This window comes from Trachinotus anak, unplaced genomic scaffold (assembly GCF_046630095.1).
Source record: "Trachinotus anak isolate AG129_WGS33_773 ecotype Australia unplaced genomic scaffold, CSIRO_AGI_Tana_v1 ptg000007l, whole genome shotgun sequence".
NCBI classification, from domain to species: Eukaryota; Metazoa; Chordata; class Actinopteri; order Carangiformes; family Carangidae; genus Trachinotus; species Trachinotus anak.
In genome coordinates, this window is record NW_027273858.1 from 6,719,629 (window position 1) to 6,743,023 (window position 23,395).

Below are 23,395 nucleotides of genomic sequence, written 5' to 3' on the forward strand. Positions count from 1 at the left end.
TCAAAGCATTGAGACCACTGATAAAACAGGCTTAATTTACTTTTCAGAGTAGTTACACAAAGGGAATACTTTTTTATTTCTGAAGGTGGATTTTTTTTTTTTTTTTTTTTAAGAGAAGGAATGTAAACAGCAGCCACTGGGAAATACTGCATAGCTTCTTGGCTGTTGTACACAGCAATGGATCACAGTGAAATATGGAAACATCTTACTAGTGATAGGCACAGCTTTCGGCTCGAGTGACCCACTGACACTTCGCGTTATTTTAATATTGCAACAAAGACAAAAGAGCTGAATTCAAGGGAAAAGACCTGAGTAAAACTGTGTTGATAGAAAAAATGCCAACAGAAAATCGAGGGGTAGTTTACCTGAAACATGTAAAACTCTTTGCTCTTCAGGTTATGAGGAGATTGTGGGACTTTTAAAAACAATGGTTGCACATAGTTTATCAATCTGAAGTCATACTGTAACTGGGGTCCACTGGCTGTGGCTACGTTGTGTTGTTGTTCAAGCTCTGTTCCTTAACACATTACAATTTTAAAGACATTTTTTTTTGTTTTACATTCATACTAAAAACACATTTGCAGCTCATTCATTGTCATTGTGGTAACAAAATACTCAGCCGCACAGTCACTGTATCCCATCGTTCTGATTGTGCTGAAGTGTGTAGCAGCAGAAAGAAAAGCTAAGGATCCTCCTCCTCTCGGAAAGGTGACATAAACAAGCAATCAGTTTTCAATATGTGCAGTCATTTATATAAAATTAAAAGTGAATGTTGCACACAAGCAGAAACCAAAAACAGACCTGGCATGTGTGAGCTTCAGTCACAGGGCCAGTGGACATTGGAGGTAAGAAACCATTGAGAAGTCTGCAGCAGAAAAAATGAAGAAACAAACAAAAAGGATGCAAAGAAATCTTGCTATGTATAGCATTTCATCTTAAACTATTCCACAGTATTGGGGTCACTTGTTAATAAATGTGTGCATGTATTCTCTCTCTCTCTGTCTCACAGTTGCACTTCCTGAAGTCGATTCAGACTTGGAGCTTTTAGCAGCGTGTTGCAAACTCTTTTCGACTACGCGTGAAGCAGGGGTTGGAGGTGACGTTGGTGGAGTTATAGAGTCAGAACAAGTGTCTCTTGAACAGTTCAAACAGCGATTATAACACCAACAGAGCTGTGTAAAATGAAACTAAAATGTGATGTAGTGTGGAGGACTTGTATCCATGGTGATGTTGCTGCCGCCTATATATGACTGTAGCTCCTGGCCAGCAACAACTGCTCAGTAGTCTCTATGTTAACTCACTGTTATAATTAATGCACCAAAGAAATTCTTAATACTGACCACTGACTGGGTGAATGAGTCGTTTTAAAAGAAGAAATAAAAGCAGGAGAAGAAAGGAACAAAGAGACATAAAGAAAACATAGAGGAAACTGTGAGCTGCTCCACAGTCTGTGACAGTTAATGAATTAGAGGCCAGAAACTCAAAGGCAGAAGTTCACACCGATGGGTTAAAGAGGGCCACTTTACTGAATAACTGACAACCTACAGTAACTGACTGAGGAAATGTCCATATCACTGACTGACTGAACAACTAGTTAACTGACTTGGTTCACTTTACTTTTTGATTGATTAACCAGATGGATGACTGACTGACTAGAGCAGTGATCAGGTGTCTGGTCAAATACCATTATGACTGGTCACCTGATTAAAGGGCTGACTCAAGTTCTTTAGCATATGGCACATGGTTCAAACATACTAGCTAAGAATATATCCACCAGGTTTTCCCTCTCCCCAGCTACAGTAAATATATCCCCACTGCTCCTCACCAGCACTTCAAACTACAAAACATGCACACTCAAATATTCTCTGCACCATCCGGTGATAAATCCTCTCAGTGGCCGATGTAAATATAAAAAAATGACCACAACTTGATTTTTCTTTCATTCTCAATTTGACTAAACACTGAGACAAACACAACCGTACTGTGCTCTAATACTGCTCTTTCAGTGCAGTTCTTCCTCCTCACTTAGATCACATGCGGATCACGTTGTTGACACGACTCTGTAGCATCATTCCATCTCAAACACCCAAAAGCATGTGGAGTGGTACTGTGTGGAGATGAGGGCTCGCTTGTTTTGGTTTACTGAGAGTGGCTGACCGGTGGAGGTCCTTTGGTGAGGGTGATGAGGAGAGGGTAGTGGATGTTCTCGTCGTACGCTTCTTTTCCCTCTCGCTGCATCTGAAAAGCACAAAACATGAAAAGCGTTAAAAACACCAACTAAAACGTTCTGCAGGGTTTGGTCGAATATATTCTCAATTTTATCAGTATTTCAATACTGCTGACTGCCTACAGATAAATACAGGCAAATTTTTTTTCTCTCAGCGGACCTTTGATTTGAAAATTAGATAAAGGTAATGTGTAATGATGCTCAAATGTTGAAGAGCAGCGGTTCATCAACCTCCTTATATAAAAAAGTAAAAACAAAAGAGGGGCAGTGTTGCATGAGGAAAGTTTGTGTTAAACTTAACTACTACAGTAGTTGTAATGCTTTTCTTCATTAGTTGGTCATGTTGTCATTCATTTCTGGCACAGAGAAAAACACACACACCTGAGTGATACATAAACACACCTATATAAATTCTTATTATTTTTATGGGCAGTACCATCATTAATTTGAGAGGTACCATTAAGATTTAACTAGTTTACACACACATCTCAGTGCAGTAATCTGTGCATTAAATTAGGGATTAAACTAACTAATTATTTTTATCATTGATTTATCTTCCAATTATTCTCATTATGGTTAATAGTTAATTTTTCATGACAATTTCCTCAAGTCCAACCAACAGCCCAAAGATATTCAGTTGTAATGTTGTAAAATAAGACGAGGAAAAGCAGCAAACTGTGATATTAGAAAATTTAGCATTTGTGCATAAGAAAATGTGTTAAAATTAATCAATTTTCCGTCAGTCAGTTAGTTGATTGACTAATTGTTCCAGTTCCATTGTGCATACCCCTGCACGCACAAACACTCTCACTCTCAAACGTGCACACACACTCACAGCTTTGTGGGGTGTCCATGTGGTGCCCACTCAGTGCCCTTTTAAGCAGACTTGGCAGTTTGGGCATGCACCAGCTAATCAGCTCGCTCAGCGTCTCGCCAAATGATCAGAGACTTATGAAAGTGAGTTTAGTGGGTCTGCTCATGTGAGAGTGTGTGATTGTCTGTGTGAGTGTGTGTATGTACGTGTGTGTGGTGAGAACAGGATAGTGCAGAGCTGTGTGAAAAGGTTTCTTCACAACAAACAGAAACTCAGACTGACCCGAAATTCACTTCCGTCAGCGGCATCTGAGGCTATGCAAGTCACCGCCCATCCAACCCAAACCCACTTACATTACAAGCTGAAATGCTGACTGTGGGCTCACTTCACAACAAATACGGTTGTTTTCTGGCACTCGTGAAAATCATGACGTTGTGGGCTGCACTTGTTCAGGTTTTATTAAGTTTTTCCAGCACTGAACTATCTAGATCAGCTTTTAAGTATTTTAATTGTGCGCAACACTGCAACTAAAAAACCTACAAGACATAACTGTTTGCTCATTTCAGCTTATCATCATAAAAATGTGTCATAAAGTGATGTTATTAATTTTCAAAAAGGAGAACATCCAGGATGCTCCGTAAGCAACTACAGATTTTTTTTAAACTTCTGCTTTAAGGTAAGCAGGTCTCTGAAATTACAGTCCCTGCAGGTGTCTCGCTTTATTTACCACCACTACAAAAAATTAACAGGACAGTTGTATGCACAGTTATAAATGCAGGATACTGCAGTATAGTAGGCCTACGTGTCTGTGCAGGAGCGTGTAGTCATGGTGGAGCACAAAAACACAAAACACACATAAATAGATAAATAATTGTAAAAAAAAATTTATCATCAAGCAAAAGAGTTTAACCCAGGTCAACTTATGCCACAACACAATGCTATCGCATCGGCAGCACACTGTTACACATCCAGAAGTAGCTACAAGTTGGTGCATGTATACATCAGAGGTACAAGAGGTGGTCTTCAACAGTACTTGAAGATATAGTTCACAATGTCACAAACACCCAGAAAGAAGAGGGTTTGTGTGATGTACCTGAGGTTCTGCCTCGATGCAGCTCTGTCACGAGTCTCATCCCTCCTACTCTCATATCTTCTCTTGAGAAAGTGAGATGTGTCCCCCTCTACACCATTGTGCCTTTTTTTTTTTTTTCTTAACCCCAATTTCCTTTTTGTTGAATATGAACAAACTGCCCATGTCTGCCTCTCCCCTCTCTCATTTGGTCCCTCCCTTTCTCCCCAAGTGCCCTTCATGTGTGTTATCTTCCTGTGGCCATCCCTCCAGGCGCCGGCCGGTGGTTGAACCTGTGACCCCCAGAGAGAGAGAGAGAGGGAGAGAGAGAGCAGACAGCCCAGGGGGTGGTTGGGCGTGGAGGGGCAGCTGCCTGCCCCCCATGCTAAGCCTGCTATGGGGACCATGGCCAGCATTCACATTCAAATTCTACCAGGCGGAAGGAGCAAGGAAGCGATAGATGGAGGGATGGAGGGATAGAGAGGCGAGGGGTGGGGGGGGCCTTAACGCGGTGAGGGCTGAGAGCTCGCAGAGGTGAAAAGTTTAACAAGCAAAGCTGTTCCTCCTGATCGCAGGCTGCCTAATCAGCTTCATGGGTGGCTGGCTAAATCGGCTCTCAACCCAGCCCCCTGCCCCACCACCCCCACAATCTTTTCTCTTTTTTTTCCCTTTCCAAGGTGCAAGTCATTTATTTTATTGCCACTTTCGCTCCAGCTTCTGTCTCCCTCTCTCGTGCTCTCATTTCGCCTCTTCATTTCTCTGCCTCCTGCTTTTTCTCGTTTATTCTTGCCCTGCTTGCGTAGACCAGAGAGAAAGTGAACAAGGTGGAAAAAGAGAGAGGAGGGGGTTCTGAGACAAGGGAGGAAGGGATGAACCGGATGTCTGGGGTCTCTCTCGGCAGGATTAGGAAACAGAGAATGAGGGATTGGGTGGATGGAGAGATGAGTAGAGGAAGGGATAGAAGGACAGGCTTGAATAAATAGAGAAGTGGGTCGTGATGTAGGAAATGGGAAGATAGAGGGGAACAGAGGGAGGGAGAGTAGAGAAGGGTGAAGGAAGATATGTCAGAGAAAAGGAGGGAGGGAGGAAATGTGGGAAGCCAGGAGAGAGAGAAAAAGAGTGAAGGAGGGAGGCAGAAAGAAGGAGGCAGGGAAGAGAGTGTGAGTGCATGGACACAGTGGGGATACTATTAATGCATGTGAGAGAGACGGGGGATCCACACACTCTCTTGCGTGTGTGTGTGTGTGCATGTGCGTTTGAGAGAAATTAAAATTCATGACTCTCTCTTCACAACCATTTGAGTAACAAGATTAAGATGGCGGGTTAGAAAATAGCGCTGGCATTATCAGGCTGCTTGCAGTCCCTCCAGCTGCTTGCCTCTCTATTCCACAACAGTGGGGATAAGAGGATAACGCACTAGCCCTGTCTGCCCGTCCCAGCACACGCCTTACACTCTCTCTCACACACACTCACACACACACACACACACACACACACACACACACACACACACACACATTTCTTAGACACACTACTGCTGCACATCGGGCCTGCCTGCTGTCGGCAGTCCCTCGAGTGTGTTTGTGTCAGAGGGCGAAAGTGTGTGTATGTGTGAAAAACTGCAGAGTAGCGAGACGGGGGTCTAGAGATGGTTTGTAAAGAATTGCTAAAAAAACACACACACACACACAGACACACACACGCACACACATGCACACACACACACACATACACACACACAACTCCCTGCTCTCTCTTTTTAACACAAACACATGCAAAGTAAACGTTAAGACTGGCAGTATAATCCAAACAAAATCAAATTTGACGTGCACGTGTCAAAGCTGGCGCGGCGAGGAATGCCAGCATACTCTCAGCTACCGGGGGTACGTTTGTTTAACAGCATCTGTGCCAGATGGAGGAGCTTGTGAGTCGCTAAGGGAGCATGAGAAGAAATAAACTCGGCCAAAAGGACATACGGCAAGGAAGCTCGACCAATTACATGATATTGTCGTTTCAGTGGAGCATGCTGCTAACTTGACAAAGATTTGGGAGATAATTCATTATTATCATTTCACAGCTTTCAGTGGTATCATATCATTACAGAGCTCTGTTGTCGATGCTAATGATCCCATCCAAGAGCAGGAGAGGGTTCTGTTTTACACATTTGAAGAGTTTGTTGTAATGCTTCATGGTAGAACATAGTCCAACATTAATTGGCTTATTTTACATGTGATTTTGCACATATTGGTCATATAATGATATATTATCATGTCCTGTTGACACTCACATGTCACACATATTTGAGCTACACTATGCAGTGGCCTAGTTTGGTTTTATTTCTTGAACTTACAGCGGTTTTAAAAAAAAAATCTTTTCTTATACAAAATATTACAAACTACTGATCTTTCTGATTTTCTTTCAAAAAAAGGAGGTGGCAGCTTTTTTTTTTTTAACAAACAAAATCTAATTAAAGGCTGAGTGACAGTAAAAGTTAATTTAGTATAATAGCTCATAACATTTGGGATTCTAAGTAAAAAAAAAAAAAAAAAAAAAAAAAAAAAAAAAAAATATATATATATATATATATATATATATATATATATATATATATAGGCTTTTCGGTTGCATTTCTCCTCAAAATGTATATATGTGCTTTTGGTGGAGACATCTTTGATTGTTTTAAGCCACAGTGACACAAAATCCATAGTGTGTTCCACTGTCGGGCCTGATATGCATTTTTCTTGTGTTCTGGTCCACCCACTGAAAGTAAATATAGCTGAAGAAAGCTAATCTGTAGTGTAAATGAGCAGCAGCTGCTCATTTGGATGTGTGTGTGTGTGTGTGTGTGTGTGTGTGTGTGTGTGTGTGTGTGTGTGTGTGTGCATGCGTGCATGGTGACAGTGTATGTTTCACTGTGATATCATCATGTGGTGTGTGTGTTTGTGTGTAATGTCTAGCCAATATGCTGTCTGAGTGATGTCTGGTCTGTGTGGGATTGTGATATAGCTTGTTTCTTAGGTGTGTGCACAGTGTGTGTGTGTGTGTGTGTGTGTGTGTGTCTGTGTGTGTGTTTGTGTGTGTGTGTGTGTGTTCCCTTGTATGTGCCTGACTGACCATTCTAGACACACACACACAGAAAAAAAACCCCACACAGGGGTTGTTCAGAGTGTTCATCAGAAGATAAGCAGAGGAGACTTAATCACCTTCAGTTGTGAGGGGGGCACTTCAACTTGTCCTCATATCCGCACACAGCACCTGACCCCACTGTGTTTGTGTGTCTGTGTATCAGTGTGTGTTACTGAGATGGAAGTGTGCATTTCAGCAGTGAGCTAAATGGTCTGACAGACCCCTGGCTACCAAAGAAAAGAAAAGCAAAAAAAAGCATAATTTCATGATGCTCTTTTTTTTTAACCACATCAATTTATTTCACTGTTCAAACTGTCGTCATATTATTCTGTGTATTCTGTGGCCTTGAGGCCTAATCAATTCTCTCAGCAGCTTTTTCAAAGTTTTATTTTTTTTGCAGTAATGCAATAATGGCAGCTTCTACTGTAACACTACAGAGACTACTTATTCTTCCTCTCTGTCCCAGAAGATTAAATGTTATTTTGTCCTTTATTCACTAGGTTTAGTTACTATATTTAAAAATAAAACTCCAGCTCCGCCTTTTATGTTTTGTAGGAAACCTAGTCCTGGAAATGTGAACACGGGTTACATGAGGAGTCAGATCAGGATCTGAGTCCTTGAGACCTGTTTTTTGGTTCGGGAAAGATGGTGGTTTTGATTTAATATTGAACAAATAAATGTGTCTTGTGTTTCAAGTCAGCATGAACTTTTTTTTTTATATTCAACCACCTGTCATGTCATCTTTCTCTAACCTTCACTAAATGCTTTCATCTGCCTTAACATTACCATAAAATGTTAATTGCGTTTAATTTTCCAGGGGGGGATACTGTGGGGCAAACAGTGACATATAGTATTACATACTGACAGTGAACAATGTCTTTGTTGTTATCTCATTAAAAACACATAATATGGGTAACATTAAGTTTCCTATAAAATGTGTTTACTAATACACATTAGTTGTACATCATTTTTAAGGGAAAATACTGATGACACACACTGACAACATTTCACTGGTCAGAGGGACACAATCAGAAATGCACACAGCTGCGTTTGATATGGACTCCACTTTCTCCAGATGTGGTTTCCTCACAGGAGAACAGTGGGCACTGATGCTCTCACTGCAGGTGGGGGGGGGTGGGGGTGGGGGGTTGGCAAATGTGGATTGTGACAATTTGACCAAGACCAGCCTTGCGTCAGTCCCCTCTGTAAATGTGTTATCACCCTAAATGCAGTTTGAGAGGGTCACTTGTAGAATGTGTGAGTATGCTAAATGTAGTGACAGCTAAATAGCACGGAGAGAAGGAGTGAGAGTTTCCTTGCTGAGGTTACTTTAACAGGCATTTTAATGGCCAGTCTGTCCAATTGTCCCACCAGTGTAGCTGAACATGTGTGCACCAATTTAGCCCACTCCTTGCTGTCCTGTTCTTCTGTAGCTGTGTGTGTAATGGAGATAACAGCTGGACACCACTTCTTCTAACACTGCCTACTCATGTGCTTTCTGTTGCTCCTTTTCTCTTTTCACTCTCCCTTTCTCTCCTTCCCTCTCTCTCTCTCTCTCTCTCACACACACACACACAGTGCCAAGTTAAGGCAGCTTGTTTTTGCTCTGGTGTGTCTCCCAAAGTGTCTCTTAAGTATCAAACGACAAGCTAATCCATGAGTCCTTATTAAAGCTGAGTGCACGTTTCACAGCCTGGATTGTTTTTGTTCTCTTTATTAAGAAGCAGCAGATTTTGCACATTTTTTAAAAAGCAATTGAACGGCGTTAAACAGGTTTTAATTTGATTTATTTTAATTTCCACCAAACATTTGATTACTACCGTTGAATTAAAACATGGAGTAAGCCATCATAGAAGGGTTGTTTAGCTGATGGTCAGTTCAATAATCCTCAAGATATTTATAAAAAAAACAGTTGATCAGTTGGTGAGAAAATGAAAAATAATTGATTTAATGAGCTCTTTGCCTGCTGTGAGCCACATCTCTTACCAAAACCTGACTGATTCAAGTGTCTACTTCTGCACAGGGTCCAGTGCTGTGGAGCCTCACTGACTGTCTGAGAGTCTTTCTATTCCTGGACATGCGTCTCACCTTTAAGTGAACATCCCAGACCTGAGCGTCATACCGCTGGTGTTGAGAGACACAGAGTCCCGCCTGCTGCGCCAGTTGACAAAACAGCGTCAGAGTCTCACCTCGCAGCGGAGCGAACACCAACGCCATGCCCTGGGTAGAAAACAAGAGGACGGTAAGTACTTTAGTTGTTGGATAATCCCCAGTAAATGTGCCGTGCATCAGGCCTGGGCGATAAAACAATAGCGATATGTATCAACGACAGATACTTCATCAAGATAATTTGATTGGTCATTTAACAGGTGTGTTGTTTGGCTGCACCAACAACAGAAGCATGGAGGGAAAAAGCTGGTGAAGTCGGTCAGATTGCCAGTCTGACTGATCATAACGACGCTGTGAGTAAACTGTGCAGGAAAACCGTCCCGGCCAAGAGCTGGAAGGCAACAAACTCATTTTATCACCTCAGCCACTTCCTCTCTTTGGATTACACAACATGTCGTCAGTCACGACCAACATCTGCAACATCTCAAGAAACATCCCATGATGCATAGGTACTCAGCTACAACACTGTATGACAAAACATCCAAATGCTACAAGGACATAACTTACATAGTAATGTGCAGCTTTTTTCCTGGTCTTCATTAGAAACAGGTCATTAAATGATTAATAATTATCTGTATCATCTGATATAAACATTTTCATGGTGATACCATTTTGGGCCATATCTCCCAGGCGTGCTGGAGAACTTCACACATATTTTCACACCTCACTGTTCATAACATTTAGTGTTTAGCCTTACACATGCAAACACACATATACACAGAGTTAGTTGCTTGTATGTCTCTCTTTCCTTTGATTTTTTTAAATGATAAACCAAAAAAAAAAACAAAAAAAAAACTAAGCTTTAATAATCCAATCAAGCCTGGAAATGTGAACACACACGTGAAGGTCTGAATATAGCTACTCATTATATGACTTGTTTGAGTGTTTGTGTGTGTGTATGAGAAAGACAGAGAGAAAGAAAGAGTGTTTGTGTGTGTGTGCACATGCATCACAGATGTCCTGCAAATACTAAGAGGATTACCAAGAGGTTCAAAGTTTCTTTGAAATCCTTCAGCTTTCAGTTTTATTTCATGTTGATCATGTTATTATTGTTTTAATTAAATGGAGCAAAGAGGGATGCTCACACAAACACACACAAAGAGACGCACACTGACACAACACAAGCTAAATGAACACAAAGGCAGTGGAAACAGCAGGATCACCCTGTTTGACAGATGATTTTTCATCTGTCTATCCAGTTGCATTTTTTCTCCAAACCCCACCTCTTTAAAAACACAGCAAAAGCAAACAAACAGACAAAATTCCTCGCAGCACTAATCAGCTGATTAAGGGGGATCCAGCCCACCGGATGGACCACCTTTGTCAGAAACAACAAATTAGTGCCATTAGATGGGAGAATTAATTGTTGCTTTGTTAATTGTTTAATCAGCTTAGCAAATTATTAAATATTTGGCAAAGCTTGTTGTGGCAGCAACAGTCTGATGGCCGACACTCAAATCATATTAGTCCCTGAATTATCTCCGCTGGATTAAAGAGAGAGAGACATGAAGAGAGACTTAACACACAGATGTACAACAATGGCCAGATGTCGTTCGACCACATCAGCCTCTGCGTTCAACTGCAGCCGAGAGACACACATCCAGGTGGTAGGCGTTACTGTGCATGTCACTGTCTGAAATGTCAGCTGAGGAAACATGCATCTTGGCTTGAACATAATATAAATAATATTGTAGTTAGCTCTGCATTTGAAACAAAGCTACTAAAGCTGTGTGGATATGGGTAGATATGTGGGTAGTTTTGGTTTTATTGGCCCAAATTCTGAGATATCCATCACTGAGATTTCCGCCTCCACCTCAAGAAAATGGAAGTGAATGGGACTTCCTTTGAGGTGCTGACAGCATTTAAAAATGACATTTAAAAAATACAGCTGCAACATCTCTGTCCAGAGACAGTGTCCCATTTGTGCTGGATTATCCACTGAGCGTGCAGTCAGCAGTTTTCATAGGGACTATTTCTTCTGTAGAAAGAAGTTCCAGTGAAAACACTTCACATCAGGGACTGAAACAAGGTCAGTTTATGAAACCTGAGGCTGCTATTGACTTTTGTCTGTGTTTGCTTGTTTTATGATTGAGTGAACTGACCCTTAAGGACTCTGTGTTGAACTGAAAACCTCTTTATAACCTTTCTAGAAAAGATTTCAAACAAGATCTATGTTGAGATTCTAAATGAGGAGAAATGTTTTTTTTCTCTCATTTTCTCTCATTCTTCTTCCACCTCCACCTCACTGTTCATCTTTTCCATACCTCCGTTCATCACTCCCAATGCTCTCCCTCCTGCTTTCCCTCTGATCCATGTCTTTCCTCCCTCATCCCTCCCTTCCTGCATCCTCTCCTCCTCCTTCTTCTCCTCCCTATCTCCTTCCCTTCAGTGCTGTTTTCAACTCTTTTTCATGCACAGATATTCCCCATACCACTCTGGCCTCTGTACTTAAAATGCACCCTTCTTCCCTCAGATGAATATAAATCTCAACCCTATCTCTTCCAGCCTTTTGCTTTTTTCCCCCCATTTGCTTTGGCTGTCACAGCATGGGGTCTTATCGCGAGGCCAAAAGGGAGAAGTTGCCTCGGATTTATGATTAAGGGAAAGCATGAAAGAGAGAGATGGAGATCAGAGCGATGCATTCAAGTTGCTCATAATAAGCATTAAAGCATTACATGATATTAATCCTGTCAGACTATTAATGTGTATAGGGTTTGGGGCGAGGCCTAATTATGATTGAGAAGAGTGGGTGGTGATTTAGAGGAAGGGGATAAGCAGAGATATATACAGTAGACACACAGAGGCAAACACACACACACACACACACACACACACACACACACACGTGCAAGCACACACACTTACGTTGGGTTGCAGTAATCTCCTTATAGCATCAACCAGGCTGGCTCTGTACTGGTCGACAAACAAACTGAAAGGGAGAGGGAGAGTCAGGTTAGAATGCATTCGTACGATAGCAGCTCCAGATAAAGCAGCAGGCTATTTATTTTCTTTTGTTTACAAATAAATCCTCCAACAGGAAGAAGGGAAAAACAATTTGCATGGGTAAGATGCTCTCCCTTTTTTGTTTACGTCTGAGTTTCCATGTGTTTCCACCTCAGCCTATTGATGAGGCACCGAGAGGAATTCAGAACATCAGAAAATCCAGCGTGCGCAGATATAATCGCCTACAGTAAATACACGCACACACATAGACTCACACACACACACACACACACACACACACACATACATGAATGTGCAGAAATACACACTTTCACAGAGACACTTCAAAGCACCACAAAGCACCTTGAATTTGTGGAGTTAATACCTGGAATGTGCGCTCTGCAGTTAATATTAAGATATAAGAACAAAAACAACAAAGGGTGGAAAGAAAATCAAAAAGTACATGTTAACAAAATCAAATGAACTGCTTCCATTGTGCATTAAACACCACTGTGCTGTAACTCCCGTGTTAAAGTGTGAGAGAGACGGTGAATACATTTTTGTACACATGAATTAGACCATTTGTACATGTATGCTTGTGCAGCTTCACACACAACATGATTAACACATTTAAATATTAAATGATCAAACTGCTAATGTACAATGACAAATGAGTTATGAGTAAAATCAGGTTACAAGAAGGTCACAAGTCTACAGGCATTTCTACCTGAACAAAGAAGGAAGGAAAACAGACTGAGACATTCAGGACTTTTTTGTTAAAGGTTCAGTCATCATCTTAACAAAACATGGCTCCTTAATGGTATTCAGGGCATATTTTAGTAACAAATAACAACGAAGCTACATGTTGCACATAAAAAATGTCATAAAATGAATTTACACCTGCATTGTTTTTATAAATGGTGCTGCAATCTTTTGCCTTCTTCGGTACTAATTGGGTTTAAACTTGACCAGCTGAGGGAGAGGAGGGTGAGGCACACTGTCTGAAGATGTAATTAAAATAACATGCTGACAAGCTTTATTCTGAAATGTGCTTGTAGGTGAGAGCTATAAATACCCTTAAAATTGCACGCCTGAACCCAGGCTCTATAATAATGTTCAGTTGTTTAACTCAGCACAGTAACAAGTTATTCATGGTGAGGCAAATATTTTTGCTAACTAGCTTCTCCACCAAAGATGGTTGGACCTGAATGGGAATGTATCTCTCTAATCAGCCGAAACGACAAATAACTTTGGTGTCTGATACAATTACTTTGCTCTAGTGCCAGGGACATCAGGAAGAAAAATTAGGTCAGTCAGTCTCAGTCTCTCCTCTGCTGCACATCAGTATCTTATGAATAAAAATAAATTAGTAGCAGCTTCACCCTCAAATATGTCATTGTTTGACAGAAATAAAGCAGAACTCCAACCCAAAAACACGGAAATTGGAAGAAGCTAAGAAGTGGGATTTTAGTGGTCACAAGGTTTTTTCTTCAAAATTTAATTACACTTAGTGAAAGAGGATAAAACGAAGATATTAAATTCATTGTAATACTTAAAGAACATTCCTGAGAGTTTCAGCGGAGGGAACCAGAAATGTGGGTTTAACACAAGGGAAAACAAGTTGGTTTCATGTAACGGTGATGGTTTTTGGATGAGATGGAGATTCATTCCACACACACACACACACACACACACATACACACACAAGCCCAAATCAACTCCAATCACTCTAAACAAAGTAACACCTGTCTCTATATCCACAAAGACAAATTTCAATCCATTATGCAAGTAAGTAGTGTGCTGTGTGTGCATGTGTGTGTGTTTGTGTGCACCTATTATCACAGATGAGAGTGGAGTAATTTGACTAAAATGCAACAATACAGTGCAGATTTGACATAATCCCACACATCCGTTCAACCGGCCAATGGGGTGGCAAGTTTCCAATCACAGCCTCTGACCTTTCCTCATTCTGCTGCCAGTGAGGAATCAGTGGTACAAGTCACAGCATCTCCTCACTGCATCTCTGCCCATAGCCTTCCTACAAAACTATATCTTTTAAAAGGATATGAGAAATTTTAAAAAAAAGCATTACAAGCTCTTACCGAAACCAGGATGTGTGTACGTATGTGTTAAGTTTATTGTTCTTTCTAAGGTTAGACCTGAGGCGCAAAGTTTATTTGACTTGAAAGGTGAGAGGTTTGTGTTTGGTTTATTTTGCCACAGATATCAATTGACGGGAAAAGTGAGTGGTAATGAAAATAAGGAAGTAGGCTAGTTGGGTGGAGGTAACAGCTGAAATACACACACACACACGCTCTGAGGGCAGGGGAAGGACAGTGTGTCATTTAGAGGGCAACAGTTAAAGTCAGAGATGAGAAGTAGACCATGTCTAAGTGCAGAAAGTAAATCTTAATCTTCATTTAGACCATATTGTCTTATTACTGATGAAGGAGTTTCCCTGAGGCTCCCACTAAAACTCTGTGACATGTCATATGTGGTAAAGTTAAACTGCTGTAATTTACCACTGAAATATTCCAGACAAGTAGGTTGTTGTTAGTTGGAGTTTCTGGCTTCTCTTTACTTTCACTGTTTAATAAAATGTAGACAAATGGGCAGTAAATGATATTCTTGTATGTTTCACAGTCTATTACACCACTTAGCTGGGCTTTGTTGTTTTATATTGTCAGACTAACATTTATGGACTCTAAAATTGAGTGGTCTTCCCCTTTAAGGTCACCTCTGATGCCCCCAGACTGTCAGAGGCCTATTGTCTCATGCCGACCCCTCCCACCCAGGACAGCCCTGTGAGCTCCAGTCAAAACTGACAAGAGGTCAAAGTGCACAACAAGGGCATGTGTGTGTGTGTGTGTGTGTGTGTGTGTGTGTGTGAGCGAGAGAGAGCGTTGATGCTATATTTGTCTGCTTACACACATATGTGAACATAAAGGATGTTGTCAAAGCTGTAAGGGTGAGATCATGGAAACACATGACATCATTTACTGAGATGTAGTTTCCCAAAGGGTGAAGGGTCAAGACGCAGGGGTGTATATGTTGATGTACTAGGATATTATAATTGATTCCCTAGCAACTTATTTCTGATTTTGTAGCACATAGTATACTTATGGTGTTACATATATCACCTCTTGGTTTTATATCCAAAATGAGCCAATGAAAATCATGTAAAGTGAACATATCATCAGAGTTTGTACCGAACTTTATCATCAGTGTCAAGATTTGAACCAACAACTTCTCCGCTGTTGGTCAGATTAACTGGACTGAGTAATTCTTTTCGTCCCCTTCATTATGATTTCTGTTTTCTTTTACTTTTGTTTAAGTATTTTATTAACAAGGATTTTCTTGTTCTGCTGCACTTTAATAAATTACTTTAAGAATATCAAATGAATTTGTTTCAATCCCAGACTATCCAGGAAATAAACTGTTACTACCTGTGCTGTTATATGGGAAAACAAGGCTAAACCACTTAAGAATGGGATAGTAACACAACCTTGTGATTGTGTACCAAAAAAGAAACAAAACAACACATGCAAAATCTAAATATAGAGCTAGTGCAGTGCGTTGACCTAGACACAAAAAGACACAAATCCGACAGCACCACACTGGTCTTTCATCCTATTAAGGAGTATACAAGTGTGTGGAGTGTGTGTGTAGTTGAATGTGTTACTTTAATCACATTCTTAGAAAGCGACTTACGCTTTTCTTGGCAAAGACAATAAGCGTGTGTCTAAGAATCATTTGTGGAGCGGTAAAAACGCTGAACGCCTCATGGGTTTTCTGAATCTCAAAAATCTTTAAAATCATTAACATACCTTTGAGATCTGCTATCAGCTACAGATGCAGAGTTACAACACATCAGTTGTCGACAGCAGTACTGCAAGTACAACCTGAGTGAGACCTGAGCAACAGAAGTTCTGACATGTTGATCAAATATTTCTCACTGGTACAGTTAACCCTGATGATGTAGAAAGGGTCACCATGTTTTTATAAACTGTCTTTCATTTATTGGATTCTCATTCATTTCAAAATGAAAAAAATCTCTTCATTATTTACTTAATTACTTTAGTGTGAAAATGATTTTTACAGACTTCAGACCAACATTTCTAATAATCTGAATGTGGAGTTGTACTGTATGTACAAGAACCAAAATGGTTGATACTGTTTCATTATGATTCATGATATGACTGAAGCTGAGAAAAGAAAGAGACAGAGTTGGCACCAGTTTTTCTATCTATTGAAAATGGACTGTTTTTGCTTAAAAGTAAATGCCCCTAAAAGTCTTTGTTGCATAACACAGAGAGAGAGAGAGAGACAAGAAACACAACAAATGATGACTTAACCAAATTAATCACTTGACGTGATTTTAATTTTTTTTTTTAAAGATATTTACAGCACAGCAATGTGTTTGACTCCCACATTCCCACATAATCTACAAGCACCGAGCAACACTCGCTTGTTTATTGTCTCAACTTCATCCAAAGTGCCATTACATATTTCTGACCTGGTACTATTGTGCAAATTATCACATAGAGTTTTCAACAAACATGTGTTTGTGTTTTGTGTGTCTTTGTGCATGTGTTTGTGTGTGTGTGTGTAAGTACCGGTGACGTATCCAGAGCTCCTAATCTAGTCTGAACCCATCTAACTGTCAGGTCTTAAATTAAACACAAAAGAAGTGTATGTGCATAAAAACTGCACATGTGAACGTACAAGATGCAAATGACATAGATATCGTACAAACCTGAAAAATCCACACACACGCACAAACTCACACACACACACACACACACACAAATGAGGCTTTATCTCAGTGCCCACACATGGACAGTTTCTGGAAAAAGCAGACATGCCAACATCCCAGCCAAGGATTCTCTGCCATCCACATGCCCACTGCAGGAATCTCTCTCTCTCTCTCTCTGTCACTCACACACACACACACACACACGCACACACACACACACAGTAGATGTGTGGAGGCACACGGCACTCCACTGTTCCTGCAGCACTGTCAGTCTTTCGGTCTGTGAGTCTTTTAGCTATCGACTGTCACTGATGATACTTTTGGAAACTGATAGGACGTCAAGATCTCAATGCACTAGTGAAACATTCTTTCACTGCTGGACACAAGACGCCTCTTTTTTCCGTAAAATGTCCATTCTCAGTGTATGTGAACTGGAGGCTTCACATTTCTACATCACACTTCATTAGTTTCGGTGTATGTTTCATACTCCATGATTGGCTCCAAACTAGCTGTGATGCCACAAAATCAGTGATGGTAAAAAATCAAGTAACATCAAGCAAAACACATGTCTGAGCAGAGCAGGACTTCAACATACATAATAACTCAAATAATCCTTCCCTCTGTTTGATTTCTCTTTTAGCCTCTCATTCTCTGCAGTATAGGTCATAAACCCCGCCCCCACCATGTTGTTGGATGGGGCATTAGATAAACTAAAGAATCATTTTTTTCCAAAGATGGTTTCTGCCTCACCCTATTTGATGCAATAAAATGGAGTATGACATCATGATTGACAGCTGTGACTGACTCACAACTGGGTTGGGTGGGTGTATGGACGTTGGTTGTTGGGATGTATGTTGATTGGTTTAACAAGGAAAATGAACAGTGGGCTCTCGTCTGAAAGTTCTGTTTCGTCGACACATCCATCCACCCTCAACCTCCTCCTTATACAAACTCTCTATATACTGCATCACCCAACCTCCATCTTTGCTCCTGTCACAATCACTATGGCCACAAAAGGTTGCCTGCTAATAAAAGATAACTATGGGTCATAATAAGCTGCTTGCACAGATGATCTATGGGCTTGGGAACAGGAAGAAGAAGAAATGTGTTTCAAGAGGTTTAATACCAACCACCCTGTGAAATAATGGCTAGCAGCAGTGGTGGGTTATTTTCCTATCTTTGTGACAAATAGCATGACTACTGTATATATACAGTTTATATACAGCATATATATATATATATATATATATATATATATATATATATATATGAGATATATAAGATAGTGCTACACTTATGTATATATAGCACATAAGTGTAGCACTATCTTTAATCAACAGGCACTAGCGAGATACTCTATTATATACTAACCTATGATTCAGGAAGATCCCTTTTATAATTATATTAATTATGACATCACACAGAGAGGCAGTTCATAATGTCTTATTCAAGTGATGCAGTTTCATTGTTTAAAAAGTTGGTGCAGCGGTCAGCAGTGCCAGATTTACTTCAATAGTACTTAAATAACATATCTAACAACTATTCTTCTTTTGGCAAAATTGGCAGGATATCCAAAGCAGTTAGCACATAACTGATAGACAATGTTTCACTAAAATCTTCTCCATTCCTTACTCCCCTCCTCCCTTTTGCTCTGCTCCCTTCTCAACGGTGGTTCCGTTGCAACTGGTAGGAGCTATAATTAATCGGAGTGGAAGCTGCGTTGTTGACCTTTTTGCAGGTGATCATCACAATGACGCGCCCGTTAATCGGTCAGCCATCACTCTTCAACCACCACCACTGCAATTATCACGCAATCACTTGCTCACATGCACACACAGAAAAGGCCGCACCGCACACAAAGACGTCTTGCAGCACACACGCACACACACACACATACACACACACAGGCCTATGGCTAAAGCGCAAATCGCTGCTGAGAGAAATGGGAACTCTAAAGAACCAGTGATATCAAAAATTCACATGCAATTTACTTTGCTCTCACACTCACTATCTGCTTCCATCTATCATACACACATGCATATACACTACTGTGCTAATATCCTCAAAATATCCTCTATTAGCTGCCTGCTCTCTTTCTCTCTCTGAGTGCTGTACCTGACTATTACCTGTAATGACCGTGACATTACAATAATGATAACAGCGTTTGCTAATGCTGCACTTAGCACACATGCACACACTTGTGCGGACAGATACACACATACTGTACACAAGTTGATTCTGTTCAGTGTTTGTGAATCTGCGAAATAGTCAAGAACTTTTGCTTAACCAACAGCTTGTCCATCTTCTCAGCATGTGGGTGTATGTGCATGTGTGAAAGTCAGTGTACACATGTGATGGAGGGTAAATGGACATAAATGGCATTTACTCACTCATCTAAAAAATTTGAAATAGCCTAAAGGAAGATGCTGGCCCACTGAAAAAGGGGGACCACCATGCCTGTCTTCTAGTCCTTAGGCACCACCCACTGATATAGAGGAGACATGAACCAAGACAGCCCCACACCGTCCACAGCCTGCATCATCTCAGGGTGAATCTCATCCACAGTGATTCTTCACTGCCTCAGTGACCTCCACCACAAAGCTGGGTAAGGCTTCCTCTGAGTTGAGTTCCTCAAAGTGTTCCTTGAGGTCAGCAGTTCTCCTCTCCTGCTAAAACAGCCCCTGCCTCTCCCTCCAGAGTCATCTAAAGGCCAAATGAGAGTACCTCTCCATGTCCTGCATGAACTCCTGATATCTGCCTGCTGAGTTTGAAGTCTTCTGGGACAACAGAGCCCCAAAGACCAACCTTCAGCTTCACCACTAATGAAGGCTACATTGCTACAAGTACCAATATCCCTGCATGTGTTACCCCCTAAAAGTGAACCAGCCAAAATGAACCTAAACCTAAACAGGACCCCACCCAGAGACTATAAGAAGGCCTGACACTCTGCCATGACACCGTCACTTTGTACTAAATCATAGCTAAAGAGTCTACGTTATCATAGCTCACTGGTGTTGAAGCAGGAGCCTGCTTGGCTGGTTGGCACAACTTCAGTGACTCTTTAAATCACGATAATTAAAAAAAAATGTTTAAGACTTAACAGCTTCTAAAGACACTGTAATTTATTGGAATTTCTTTCTTAAATTTTGACCTGCTCAAAATATGTATGTATGATAAACAGTTCATAAAAGATCACGTTTGATTTTTCTTTTTTTTTTCTCTCTCTCTCTCTGTAGCAGGTATGTACTGTGCCAGGCCTAGGATGCAAAAGGGTTACCTACTGTACACTTTTATCTACCACTACAGGCCTTTGCACATTCCATCCCTTCTGACAGCTCATATAACTTGAATGAACGTTTTAGAGGAGCAATTTCTTTCACAGATCACACTCATGTTTCTTATTCATATTTTCTCCAAGGAAGTCAAGGTGCCGGATGCACTAAAAGTCCTGACGCATTTTATTTCACACAGATCAACTGAGCGGTAAAAACAGATGTAATTCTTGATTAGCCACTAGATCTACATTTCAATGACCGATGGGCTAATTGTTATGTTTATGTTGCTCTGTCTCTCCATTTCCATCTCCATTTCTGCTCCTCCTTCCATCCGCCCTCAACTCTTTCTTTATCTTACTGTGTCTCCTTCCTTGTCAAGGCGCAATTATTTGCAATTTGCCTAAGTCATCCATTTGCTGGGACACCAAGCATGAAAACGAGGCAATTTGGTGTAAAATGGAGGCAGGCGGGCATCTGAGCATATGTATGTATGTGTGTGTGTGTGTGTGTGTGTGTGTGTGTGATTGTGTGTGTGTGTGCGAGTATATGTGTGCGTGTGGAAAAGGCGGGGAAGGTCCAGGCGCTGGTGGGGGGCCCTGCAAGAACTGTCACGCATAAGTGAAAATTAATGCCATGAACGCACACAGAGATAAGTGTGTGTGTGTGTGTGTGTGTGTGTGTGTGTGTGTGTGTGTGAGAGTGTGTGTGTGAACCTACCAGTCTGCACACATGACGATGTCAAAGTGACCCTCTAGTGCTGAAATGTCCGACTCACAGTCCCACCTCACCACTCTGTAACACACACAGAAAACAGAGACCAAAGTTAAGTATTTGCGGAGCTTGTGACAGGAGAAAGCCAGCGTTGGTGAAGCTGCACAGCGAGCAACAGAGGGTTTGTCCGTCTTTTGTTCTCCGCCGCTTCTTTTCTATCTTTCCAACACTTTGGGCTTCTTGCTTCCTGACACCTCTCTCTTTGACCCCCACTGTTTTTCTGCTTCAGTAGAGACTTGGAGAAAGCGACGGGGAGGGACGACATGTCATTTGTGAGGTAAAGAGAGGGAGCTTCTGACATGACACTTGACATTTATACCATGTGAACACACACACACACACACACACACACACACACACACACACACACACACTCTCACAAACAGGAAGACCACGTTCATGCAGGTTGCTATTCACTATCCACACTGTCCTCTCTCTTCCTCTTTCTTACTTTATTGACTGACTGATCACTGCCAAAGAGGTTGTACATGGTTTATACTATAAGTACAGTGATTCAGAATGTAGGGAGGGAATATGCAAACAGTTTGCACATTATTATAAAATATATAACATAAAATCCTATATACACTATAGAAACACTACAAAAAGAGAAAATATATATAATGGAATGAGGTATAGTTTGGTAATAGTGAAAGAAAAGAGAAAAAATAATCATAACAAGAGGACACAGGTCTTCTGCTGGTTTTCCCTCAGGTTTAAACATATTCTGGTGCTTTTTTGGAAATGATCAGTTTCCTCCATAAGCAAATATTACATTTTAGTTTGGCAATTTGGTGGCGAGCGAGTCAAAGTCTTGTTATTTGAGCATTAAGTACTGCTACTGAAAGTTTTAATGGCCAGGTTGTGGTCCCTCAGTCTACATTTCATTAATGTCTGTCTCAGTTACTGGTCACTCAGACAATCTGCCACTTTGTATTGTCTGTTCAGTGAATTGAGCTTTAGAGTTTTTGTAGTCGATTACCAGTGGTTGGTGTGCTTTTCTTTTTCTTTGGCTGTAATGTGGTTGATCCAGATTGTGTAAGGGCTGTGCTGACACTGTGTACTGTTCCATCTCTTTTTCCACACCATTTTCCCCCCTCTCTCTCTCTCTCTCTCTCTCTCTCTCTCTCTCTCTCTCTCAGACTGTCAGGCAGATTGGGGGATTATTAATTAGGCATTATTAACACTCAGTAAACAAAACATTAGGCCCCGCTAGAAACACAATCTCGATTCGCGGCAGGAGGTCCCAGCACACGCACACACATACGCATACACATGCACACACCACCACGCGACACGCCCCTCCCTCTCCCTCCCCTTGTCCAATCGCATCGTGCCCTTCGCCCTCTCTTGCGGTGCAGCGATGACAGCAGGCATAATCTGAAAAGAAAACAATCAAAGTAATGTAGCCTAATTATACGTTTACTTTTTCACTCCATCTTCCACTCGTGTAAATATGTGCAGGAGGGAGAAATGGAGAGAGAGAGAGAGAGAGAGAGAGAAGAGGTAGGGAAGCAAAACAGTCAGTCAGTGGCAAAATGCCTTTTTTGAGACAGGGACAACAATTAACTATGTTTTAGCCCGTCCTCGCATATGAGGTGTGTGTGTGTGTGTGTGTGTGTGTGTGTCTGTGTTATGGAAAGTTCTCTTGATGGTTTCTGGATGAGAACTCCCTATCAAAGGGAATCATTAAGCTTGGATGACTCACGTACACGTGAACACGCGCACACACACATATTCTACTTTGCAGTACGTAGTGAATAAGGTCTGATCCTTTGTCATTTATTTTTCAAACTTAGAGACGTAAGAATGAAAAAATGTATAAAATAGACATATTTATCCAAGATACATATCTGGTTTGATTGTATTTGTATTTTACTTTAGCTTAAAATAGAGATCGAATACAGAGATTCATACAACACATTCATATAAAGATGTGTCGTCCATTTAAAGTTGGTCCAGAACCATCACTTACAGATATTTGGCGATAGCACAAAGGGAACAAAACTATTTCCCATTTATCATGTGAAAATGTCAAGGCTAACACTGTGCAGGTGGTGAATAGGTTTAGGTATCTAATGAGGTAAACTACTACTACAGACACACACACATACACACATAAACACAGCATAATTCTGTAGATATAATATTGCTATTTGCTGATTCAAGTTAAGAGTGCCTCACACCTATTTTTGTCCCTTACTTACCATGCACTTTAATCTCATGTAGTTGTTCTGTTTGTTGG

At 40.9% G+C, this 23,395-nt stretch overlaps 1 protein-coding gene across 2 annotated transcripts in view; it reads right to left on the bottom strand.

Annotated features, from left to right (window-relative positions):
• Positions 1-390: 390 nt before the first annotated feature.
• Positions 391-23,395, bottom strand: part of camkmt (calmodulin-lysine N-methyltransferase) — a 108,881-nt gene continuing 85,876 nt past the window's right edge. Inside the window, exons 9-12 of one of the 2 annotated variants that reach the window (XM_071480162.1) lie at positions 21,097-21,171; positions 12,271-12,334; positions 9,325-9,456; positions 391-2,238 (exon numbers count right to left, since the gene is read on the bottom strand). In XM_071480162.1, coding sequence (XP_071336263.1) covers positions 2,140-2,238; positions 9,325-9,456; positions 12,271-12,334; positions 21,097-21,171 — 370 coding nt within the window. In that variant the 3' untranslated portion in view covers positions 391-2,139. Of the gene's footprint in view, positions 2,239-9,324; positions 9,457-12,270; positions 12,335-19,207; positions 20,985-21,096; positions 21,172-23,395 lie in introns of those variants that run through there. The other variant, XM_071480163.1, reaches the window with a different exon arrangement.